The sequence below is a fragment of the Xiphias gladius genome, chromosome 6 (genome assembly GCF_016859285.1).
Source record: "Xiphias gladius isolate SHS-SW01 ecotype Sanya breed wild chromosome 6, ASM1685928v1, whole genome shotgun sequence".
Taxonomy (NCBI): Eukaryota; Metazoa; Chordata; class Actinopteri; order Istiophoriformes; family Xiphiidae; genus Xiphias; species Xiphias gladius.
Genome location: NC_053405.1, coordinates 10,789,142 through 10,800,752, shown reverse-complemented (window position 1 = coordinate 10,800,752; position 11,611 = coordinate 10,789,142). Strand labels below are relative to the sequence as shown.

General features: G+C 38.5%; 1 protein-coding gene across 1 annotated transcript; it reads left to right on the top strand.

Moving 5' to 3' along the window:
* Positions 1–1,544: 1,544 nt before the first annotated feature.
* Positions 1,545–8,268, top strand: LOC120790713 (phosphatidylinositol 3-kinase regulatory subunit beta-like). The gene is made up of 10 exons (XM_040128526.1): positions 1,545–1,701; positions 2,875–2,974; positions 3,161–3,259; positions 4,690–4,870; positions 5,175–5,300; positions 5,479–5,621; positions 5,817–5,993; positions 7,163–7,234; positions 7,761–7,922; positions 8,079–8,268. The coding sequence occupies exons 1-10, from the start codon at positions 1,545–1,547 to the stop codon at positions 8,266–8,268; spliced, it is 1,407 nt and encodes a 468-aa protein (XP_039984460.1).
* The last annotated feature ends 3,343 nt before the right edge of the window (positions 8,269–11,611 follow it).

Below are 11,611 nucleotides of genomic sequence, written 5' to 3'. Positions count from 1 at the left end.
TAATACGATTCCTTGATAAATAGTCAACGAACAAGACTGTATCAATAAAAACTAAAAGGAGAAAGTCAACTACAACAACCAAGAGGCACTGCAATAAGAAACATCCAATCAATACCAATTTAAAACATAACAACCAGTTTGTATATTCAGCAGTTTGAATCTCTTCATTTTGTGATTTTTGTTTAATTTTGAATATTCAGCAAATATGAGGCAGTATTACTTGTATTTTTTTGGCCATAAAGATAAAGATTTCTCACACCCTTGCCACTGGAATATTCACTGAGGCGCTTGATTTCTAAAAAAGTAGAAGTAGTAAAAACATTTTTAACTAATAGCTTTAACACAAACATAATCATGTCAACATGGGAGGCTGCCATGTTGACATACTAATGTTTTCATTAAAAAAGAATCTTCAGGTCTGCAACTAACAATTTCATGATTAATGTGCTAGTTACTTTCTTTATGCATCAATCATTTAATGTATTAAATATCAAAAAATAGCAAAAACTGCCAATCACATTTTCTTAGAGTCCAAGGTTATGTCTCTAAATTGATTGTTTTGCATGACCAACAGTCCAAAACTCCGAGATACTCCGTTTACAATCACAAAAATCAAAGAAAGTAGCAAATCGTCACAATTGGGAAGCAAGAACTACGGACTGTGGCATTTTTCTTTGAATCTAATTAGAATCAATTTAATTTTATCAATTGTTTCAGCTCTAAAAACTCCAGATTCACCTAGATTCAAGATCCAAAAGATGTACAGCTTTTCTCAGGTTTCTATACCAGGCAAGTTTTGACAGAGCTCCACTGTTTTTAGTCCCTGGGTTAATGAGTTTCTGCCCTTTTCTAATTTTACAACAGCATACATATGATTCCTCCAACATACAACTCCATCTGCAGCAGCGATTTACTGCACCTCCAGGCATGCCATCACAAGTGCTGATGGGATGATTTACATAAACCGCTAACAGCTCTCCTCTCACTACACATGTGCATCAGTGCTTGTGCACATATCCACATACTTGTAAACACGAACAATTTACACATAAATGCAATGCTTTCAGACAGACAGGTTCTCCCCTTCCCCTGCTTCCCTAATGCCACAACAACACACACACACACACACACACACACACACACACAATAAATGCAAACCGAAACTCTAGCACATTAGCTCCAGCGCCTCAGATGGACATGGCATCTCTCTGCAGGCAGCTGTTGTTTGTTAGGCGAGGCAAGGCGAGGCAAGGCGAGGCAAGGCGAGGCGAGGTCGGGCACTAAGCAGCAGTGAGTCAGGCTGTGACTGTGCCTGAGCGTTGAGGAGTGCCAGTTCTGGTATTTTAGGCAGTCAGACAGTGTCACCTGTCAGCAGACTAGTCTGGACAGAGTCTCCCACATGGTGCAAGACTAAGCAACACAACGATATCTCCCTCTTGAGGCCTTGTCAGTGGGCCAGCAGTGTGTGCTGAACAGCCACAAAGTGAAGATAGCCACATACAGACTTGCCTGAACTGACAATTGGGGTAACACTGGGACGTTGTATGGTTGATGTTTCAGAGTTCTTGGCGCCTGAGGTGGTCCAAAACGACAGCGAGGCTCAGTCTCACACCCTGACAGCGTTCCTTCAGGACCTTTCTTCCCTTGTTGATCATGATGATGCGTTTCCTGCCCTGAGAAACAACATCGCAGAGGAAGGAGGTACTCTCTAACATCTCTTTGCTCTGCTTGTTAGAAGAGTAACAGATCTTTTGAAGCATATTGAATAACCTTTCTTCCTAAATATGGGGAAAATAAACAACATATGCTCTTATGTGACAAGTGGTAGCACATAATATTGTACCTTCTATTTTAGGACGAGCGTCCTTCATATTTCTAGCTCATTTACTGGAAATTACCTGCTATAGGGACTGTTACCCAGACAATGCTTTTATTTCTTCAAGTTGGTGTCAGTTGATCAAGAAAAAGATGATGGTTATATCATGAGTGAACAAAGGACATAAGGATGGAGATTATGATGGATTGTCTCGCTCTTCCGGAGTAGTTTTTTATACTGAAAAATGAATGGAAGAAAAAGGCATCCTTGAAACAAAAAAATGACAGTGTAGACTGTGCAGCACAGGGCTTGAGCCACATAAAGTACTTTAGGGGTGCAATGAAAATTTATCAAAAAATGTGTTTCCTTAATAAAGGGAAACAAAGAGACTCTTACAAACAAAATTAGTGAATTTATTTAAATACAAAAAGTACATTAGGTTTTTAATTATTTCCACTTCAAACTGAATTTATTTAATAATTATGTAATTATTCGTACATGCTGTAAACTAAATGAACAGTATAAACGATATGAACGGTATGAACACTTACAATAAAGTAGTCTTTCTTAGTTCTAAATGCCAAAAAAAAAGTCTGCTCAGTCGGTTTAGACAGAAGTGGTGTCTATAAGGTCCTTCGTGCTGAGGAGTGTATCACGTCATTTAATTTTCAATGGACAACATTGGTTCGAAACAGTGACCACGTCATCGTCGTTATTGCGTTATCACCCTTTTTGTTGAAAAAAAAAAAAAAAAAAAAATAGAGGCTGCTTGAGCTGAATTTTGTAATACTTTTTATTCTCACACATGCTCCTAAATACATTTTATAGTTCTATTTATAGTCGTAAATGCGATTGAAACGCTCGCACTGTCGAGCGCTGCAGAATGTGTCCCCTTACATTAATTAAGAAAAACAAACAAACAAAAAACCTTAAAGAATACTTGGTAACCTTACATTTTAATTAAAAGTATGACACCTCTGCAAACTTAAATCCCTGTATTTGTCTTTTTTTGGTAAATCTGTTTTTGTGACTTAAAATTTTATTCCTTCTGTGCTCAGAACCCAAGAACAACATAACCAAAGCGATGGCAGCGTGTGACTCCAGTGCTGATGACAACCAGCTGTCCAGTGCAGAATGGTACTGGGGCAACGTCTCGAGGTATTGAATATTTTCATATGGTGTGTTGATGATTTGATATACTTGCCTGCTAAATTTCTTTTAAACTTTCTCCAATTGTACCATCAATGGCAATTCTTATATTATGAGTTTTTGAGGCTTTTACATCTTATTTTGTGAGTTGCTTTCCTCAAACTGAAACCTTCATGTCCTTTGTGTATTGCCTAGAGAGGAAGTAAATGAGATGATGAGGAACACTCCTGATGGTACATTCCTGGTCAGAGATGCTTCCAGTCGGGTTAAGGGAGAATATACTCTCACACTAAGGTAAATGCTTTTTGAGATGATATTTGATATTTTCTGATGCAAAGTCACATTTCTCCATCAGCCTTTTGTGACGCATATTGTACGTGTTCATCACATGAAAAGGTTAGCCAATGGTTTCATTTTATTAAGTACAACTAGTTAAGGGTAGCATTAGGCGTTGCACGAGTTATAGTGTTTTTAGCCTTTGAACTGCTAATATTACAATTATCAGTCCTCTGTATTTTTGGGGATATGATTGCCCTACATTGAATACATATAGTCAGATGTCAGTTATTTTTTCCTGGATTCAAAGTCTAACTTTAGTTTACTGGTTTCAAAGTCTAAATTTGGTTTTACTGGTTTTAAAGTGTAACTTTATACATTTCCTGGTTTCTGTCTAATTTTAGCCGATTTAAGGCAGAGTTTTTCCAGTCATCCGTCTCACATCTGTCTAAAGGAAAAGCCAAACTCCAAACATAACTGTGACCCAAAGCTCTTATTAGACTTCAAGTCTATGCTCTCCACATTTGCAAGTGCAAGTCCATACACTGTTTATTCATCTGTTAGTTAGTTAACAGTTCCAGTGTAGGACTAAAGCTGCTGACTTGCTACTTTCATTTCGAAGCTAATGTAGATGAGTTGTTAATTTGGACTGAGGCATGACATAGTCTTGGTTTGTTGATAGCATTCAGTTAAAGTTCAGTGCAGAACTGTGGCTTGGTGTTGAAGACAATGCACTTACATTAACGGTTAAACCCCATAACAGTCTATTATTTTCATGGATGAAATTTCATCCCACAAGTATGATGCTGCCTGCTCCTGCCCACATTAGAAAAAAATACACGGGTGACAATTAAAGGAGAAACCAACATGAAGTGTCTTAGTAAGGTGTTGGGCCACCACATTCTGCCAGAATAGCTTCAACTGGAATCCTTATCAATGCCATGGCATTGATCCTACAATTCTCTGGAACTCTACTGGAGGGTTGGGCACCATTCTTCCAAAAGATATTCCCTCATGTGGTGTTTTGATGATGGTGGTGGAGAGCACTGTCTAACACGTCAGTCCACAATCTCCCACAGGTGTTCAAATGATCTACATCCCTTTCATACCCATCCAAACCAGTGCCCCCTCATGCCCTATGGATAGGGGCACTGTCATCCTGTTTCTCCACTCATTTTTTAGGTTCTTCCTTTCATTTGTCACCAGTCCTTATATCCCAAACCCAGAACACTTGTGATAAGTCCCACATGACCTGTAGGATCACAATCATGTCACATCCCAGACATAGCTCAATCAATAGACTAAACCACTAAGAGTTCCAGGGTTAGGTGTTTTCAATTGGCGTCTGCCATGCTACTATAAAAAGTGAACGGAAAATCTATATTCTTGTTTTACATATTATCAGTATTTGTGATAGCCTTTTTGCAAGTTATGTTTGACTTTTACAGGAAAGATGATTCCAACAGACTGATAAAGATTTTCAATCATGGGGGCAAATATGGCTTCTCTGAGCCACTGGCCTTCCTCTCTGTGGTGGATCTGATCCAGTATTACCAGAACAAATCATTAGCCCAGTACAACTCCAAACTGGACACACGGCTACTCTACCCCATATCCAGATACCAGCAGGTGAGCTTATGAGGCCTCCATCTATGAATGTTTGCTATCTCATTTTACAACAACAAAACATTTTTCACTGTGGTGTCTATATGTGATTGGCTATATTAGAACTAGTAACAGGGATAATGAACAAGAAAGCAGTACATTTCAAGGATGCTTTTAATTGTCTAAAATTTTAGCATACATGGAAACAGCATTATAACTCTTAACATTCCCAAACCTTCTGTAATGTTAGTTTTGATCAGACTAAATGAATCATAGGAGCTTTAAAAGTGGATCCGGTCCAAAATCTCTTAATTTCTCATCTGTACAGCAGCAGGTTGTGATGGAAGTTGACATTGATGCAGTTGGAGAACAGTTGAGACTATTTCAGGATCAATACAAAGAGAAGAGCAAAGAGTATGACCGTCTGTTTGAGGAGTTGAACCAAACCTCCCAGGTACAACAGCAGCCTAATCACTGAGAATTCTTCTTACTAAGTAAATCTGTTGTTTTTATTGGATAAAAGCAATATCTTTTAAGTTAGCATTTTACTTATGGCTGCTTTACCACAACAGAGCTCAAAGGCTCGGCAAACTTGAATATAAAAGTAAAGATTTGTCTCTTTTTCTCCCCAGGACCTGCAGAGCAAACGGACAGCCATTGAGGCTTTCAGTGAAATCATTCGGATCTTTGAAGAGGAGTGTGAAACTCAAGAACGCTACAGCAAGGAATACATCAACATGTTCCTTACATTAGACAGCAGTACAGAGACTGACAAGTATGCCTCCAAATACCAACCCCCCCCCCCAATTCTGTCACTTTTCAAATTCAATTTAACATATTTTCTGCAGTTTATGGAAAAAAGTTAAAGGCAAAATAAAATAAAAAATATTCAATGCTAGCCATGCCCATTTTGCATGCCTACAGCAAATTAGCAGACTCTGAATTGTTACTGAAGCTATTCTACTCCCAGGATTCAAAGCAACTCTGATGAGCTGCAGTCGAGGGTGGAGGAGATCCACAACAGCAAGAAGAAGTTGGAGGAAGAGCTAAGAAAGAAGGCGCTGGCTCACCTGGAGGTTGACAGGAAAATGAACAGTCTAAAGCCCGACCTTGCGCAGCTCAGGAAGATCAGAGATCAATACCTGCTGTAAGTTTAAAACTTTAGCACCTCGTGTTCTAGACAATCAATTAGTAGAGAAAGGTTTCTTGTACTTTTCTGGCTACCCATTTGATTTTCATGGCTCCATCAATTACATTGATGGTCAAGTTGTCAAGTTGATACATACAGTATGTCAAATTCTACATACAGTAAAGTATAGCCTATTTTCAAAAGCATGAAGGCAGGTCAGTATAGAGTACACTGATATCTCAAACCAGTTCATTTTTTCTTATATGTATCAAGCACGAGAAGGACAAAAAGGGCAAGGAAAGAGAAAGCTTTGTGTACAGCATGTACTAAAGAGCAAGAGGTGGCAGCCACTGCAAGATGAACGTATACTCAGAAAAAATGTTTCAAAAGTGTTTTTGATAGAGACTGCATACTATTTCCTCTGGGTATACATACAGGGTATCATAATATCTGCCTGTCTGCATATCAATAGACCCTCACATGTGGTCCCAATCCCCAGTATAAATCAGATGCTTTAACATGACTGTAATGAGCTATGAGCTAACAAGTGGACATGAGATGAAATACAGCTGCGATAAAATGTTAAGTTTTAAAAACAGTTCGTCACATACCGATGACACAGCTGAGTTATAAACATAGAAAAAGCAATCAGCTGTTCCCATCCATGCTGCCATAGCTGTGGACAGTATGCTCAGCACAAGGCTTGATAGTGAGTCTAAAGGGAAGCCTATTTTTTTTCTAGCTGAATCTCACCCTTTTCTACGACAAATTCAAATAAGCAGATGTGGCTTATTAATCTTTTGTTAGCTTGTGACTGAAAAGGACATTCAGCCTTATGTTTTTACACAGACATGTGCTGTTACTTTAAAACTAAAGCACGGTATTACAGAGCTGCTGCTGTTATTATTGTGCATTAACAACTCTAAGATAGAAAAATATAACTTTATTGGGAGGGTTCGCCTGTGTTGTTGTAGCAATGTGCAATCTGACTGCTGCATGTTCAAAACACTGTACGGGGCACTGTTTTAATTGCTTTTTGTCTTGCTTTCCTATCTTGATAGTAAAGCCTTCTGTATCATCTTTTACTATTTTGTCAAATAATTTAGACTGACCTGGCCACTCTTACAGCATGTTCTGCTAACATCCACATACTGCAACCTACTAATTGTGTTTTGTCCATGTTTCAGCTGGCTCACTCAGCAAGGCACTAGGCGGAGCCAGATTAATGAGTGGCTGGGTATCAGGAATGAAGAAGAGGAGTGAGTATCATCACTTATGCAGGTCAACTGAACTCACAGCTTTTGTTCTAAAACAGATAAGTGCAGAATATTCAGGAATCTCTTTTGCAACTGTTTTTTTTAGCTTAGGTGTTTCAGATAATTTTGCCACACACAGAAATTGATACATTCTTCTACTGTGTTTACAAGTCTGCACATATCACATATGCAAACATCTGTGCCATGTGCAGATAGAATGAAGTATACCAGCCAAATGTTCTATTATCAAGCTACATCATTTTGTCACGAGTTACCTTAGGCAGCAGTGCTTACATACAGCTCACTGTGCCAGTTTTATGACTATTTATTCTGTTGGTATGATCAATTAACATAAGTCAAAGTGGCAAAGAACCTAGGTTCAGCTGCCTGAAGAACAGGTCATGGCATTCACCTGCCAAGAGATGATTATTGATAGCTGTGAGGTGCATGTAAATTTTTGGACAATTGTATGCTTTACAAGTATATTTTTTTACTAACTTAACCTTTTCACTTCCCCATCGTCTTTCAGCCCGTATACCCTGGCGGATGATACGCATCAGGAGGAGAGGAGCTGGTACGTTGGTGGTATGAGACGCAAGGAGGCGGAGGAGCTATTGAGGGGGAGGAGGGATGGGACCTTCCTCATCAGAGATAGCCAGACTCAGAGAGGCTCCTTTGCCTGCTCTGTTGTGTGAGTATCCTCAAATTTGCATATTTTAGGCATTTAAACATGTAATTTACCATATTTTGATGTACTGTAAATAAATGCCTGTTTCACCCCTCTTAAATCCTAACTGACCACTTGATTTAACATATTTCTGCAATGACGCCTTTTGCACTCATGCAGTGTGGACGGGGATGTGAAGCACTGTGTGATCTACCGGACGTCCACAGGGTATGGCTTCGCTGAGCCCTACAACCTTTACTCATCGCTGAGAGACCTGGTCCACCACTACCGACACACATCCCTGATCCAACACAACCAGCAGCTGAATGTAACCCTGGCCTGGCCCGCTCTCAGCCAGCAACCCAGCTGAGACACACCAGCACATCACCCTGGCACTTTCCCAGAGCATCACTGTATTAGCACTGAGGATGCACCTATATGGACACTGTTACCAGGCTCTAACAGAGTACCGGTTAGTGTCGTCACCATACGAGAATTTTCAGTGCTAAGATTTGAATATGTAATAATCCTACATTGGTATGGTATCACAGCAAACATAAAACACATCACTGAACGACACTCACTGAAATGCTTTGCTAAAATAGTTGGAGCAGATTTTTAGCCCTTTTTCCACAGCAGTTTTGAGACTGATTAGGTCTCTGTCATTGTCAGCTTTGTTAGTTAAATGCAATAGTTGAATATTTAGCTCTTGGCATCAATTTTTCAACCAATTCAGGTGAACAGGGATGCAGTTTGAGATACTTAGGATTGTTTGAAAAAGCCAAGCCACTTTTGACAGTGTAGGGGTTTATGAGGACGATATCAGCATAACACAGGATACTAGTACCTATGTTTAAGAATATTAATACAGAAGTGTTTTTATAACAAGCACTATTAAGGCAGAGATATGAGTTGGTTTGCTGTTTTTTGTATAATATTTCTCTGGTGTAGAGATATTGATGGAAGCTACCACTAATCCAAACACTATATGTGTCAGCACATTTCGATCATAAATATTTAAGAAGCTAAACATTAAGGTTCATGCACGTTTAAAGTCCTTGTCTCTAGATTTGGCAACGCTTGCCTTATACTGTACCTCAAAACATTTCTAAAATAATTTGGCCAACAACCCAAATTAATGCTCTGTATTTTGCTGTATTAGTAGGGCTGCCCCCTAATAGTCAACTAAACGTTAGTCGATGAGAAGAGTCTTAGTCAGCCAAGTTTTGATTGGTTAGTTGGTCGCATGGGAGAAAAAAATAAAAATAAAAAATTCAAACATCACAGGAAGCAGCAGACAGACATCATTTACATGCCTGGTTTCTACGGTTATTAGACAGTAACGTAACCGAGCGTCTTGGGCTCGCCTAGCATATTTAGTTATAAAATAATAAACGGGACATAGATAAGTAGTACGATGAACAGTAGCAACAACTTTATTTTTCCTAAAATGGGGACTACACAAACAACTCCTGCCTTACGGCAACTCTTAGGGGATACACTACCTCAAATACTGGAACACACAGTAAACACAGGGCAGCCTGTTACAGTAATTATATGTCCGGCAAGAAATCCAAAGTGTGGGATCATTTTGAGAGAGGAAAGGACGACCCCTATAAGGTGACATACAAACTCTGCAGGCAAACATTCACCTTTCATTCGTCAACCTCGAACAGGGTTTATCATTTGAAACATATAAGCAGCCCAACGTTAGCCACTTAGCATGGCCGCTCGCTCTAATGTTCTTCTTGCTGGTTGTTCCGATGCATTCAGAATTATTACCGCTTTTGCCGGTGTCATTAACAGGCAGCTACTCTTGCTCGCTTTGTGTGTACACTTATAAAATTTACATTTTAAAAGGCTCATTATTACAGTTTTGTATTGTACTCATGTAGGGCAGTGTTAACAATTTTAGGCTTGAACTAACGACTATTAGTCGACTTGGAAAATCTTTGGGCGGGGGCAGCCCTATATATTAGCACACAGTACTGGCTGATGCCCTGAGCCAAATTCATCCATATAAATGTAATATTATATATTAAATCCATATAATTAGTGCAGTAGTAGTGTTTGAGGTGCTTCTGGGAAACTGATTTCAGTATGGGACTTTGCACTACCCAGCGCATATGCACTATGAGTAATGTAGATACTGAGGAGACATACAAGCACTTTATTCAAAACAAGACAACCACAATACACACATGCACAGAGTTCAGAGCTAGAGATTTCTGAGAATCCACCATAACAATGATTTCACATATTGATTGCTGGCTGAAAGCTTTTATTTCATTCATTAGGAATATAAAAGTTATGTTCTTGCTGGCATTGACATTAATCTGGTTTCTGGTTTCACATTGTGGTTTCCACAGGAACTCAAGCATTCAATCGTAACAGAACTCATGCTACAGTATGTCTTCATTCTGTACATTTCTTCAGTACATTACAAATAGGAAAAAATACAAAACTCACAGGATTTCATGAATTCTACTTTGGGGGTGTATTTATACTTTATATGTCACTATAACATCTTTTAAAATATTCTGATGGTAAATTTGTTTTTATATTTTTGGTTTGTAGAAAGATGTGACAATCAAGGTAAAGTCTGCATACTCTATTTGTTGCTCACTCATTAACACAAAGTGTTAGTATTAATATGTGAGGAGGTGTTTACTGTGAAGCAGCTGACATAAAGCGCGTAAATAGTGAAAGCATTTCTGTGAGTTGTTTACAAGCAAATTTTGGAAAATCAACACCCCAAAAAGCACAGTTTCTCAGTTGTAAGCGAGGTATCAATAATGTCGGATTAGTCAGACCGCTGTTTTAAACCTGATTTCTCTGTTGTTTTCTGGAGAGTTTTGCTCACCCTCAGTAAGCTAAGAGCTTTGATAAGTGGTCCGGAGCCTGATGTGAAGTTATATTATATTGAACTAGACTTACAGGTTTCCAGTTCTGTAGGGAATGATTGAAAAGTGCCTAAAAGTTCTTCTGTTCTGCTCAGCCATCGTATTTCTCTTATGGACAAAAATGTTCTGATGAACTGGACACTGAGGCTGTGTCTTGTTGATTACAAAGCTACAACAGCATGAGTACACTAGAGTACCAATAAGGAGAGTCTTATTACTGAAGGAAGTTGCTTTCCTATAACTGATTGCTTTTAACCATTGTATTTATTAGCATTAAATAGGTCATAGACCTTATTTCCCTGCAAGTTGCCACACTGAATTTACATCACACTTACTATGAGAAGCTGTACAAGTGACATACTTCTAAACCTGACGTTTAAATTAATTTATGTGACATTTATTATATAAAATAATAAGAAAAACAGAGGTTCATTGTTTTAATGGCATTGGCCTTGGAAAATAGTTCAATTATAGCGATGATCTTAAGTGTACAGCGGGAAACTGGAAAACTAAAGACACCAAAAATGCATATCAAAATTATACATCATATTTAAAGGAGCTGCACAGAACTAACTTATCCATGTAAAGACTTATGATTAACCAAACAGTTGTAAATTTTATTACTATAACTGTATGTATAAATTTGCAGTCATGTCAGCTACCAGCTAACAAGGTATGATTCCAGCTATGGTGGACCAAATAGAGTATATTACCATAAAAATGTGATAAAATTATAATGAACTTCACTTGTTTGACAAATGCTGGTACACAGCAGCAAAACATACCTTTTTTTCTTCATATGTGTGAGGT

Bases quoted from the DNA above. Each gene is read 5' to 3' on its own strand.
- LOC120790713 (XM_040128526.1), top strand. From the start codon at position 1,545: ATGGTTGATGTTTCAGAGTTCTTGGCGCCTGAGGTGGTCCAAAACGAC. The intron at 3,260-4,689 runs GTAAATGCTTTT...TGACTTTTACAG, and splicing joins GAATATACTCTCACACTAAG to GAAAGATGATTCCAACAGAC. The intron at 4,871-5,174 runs GTGAGCTTATGA...TCATCTGTACAG, and splicing joins CCATATCCAGATACCAGCAG to CAGCAGGTTGTGATGGAAGT.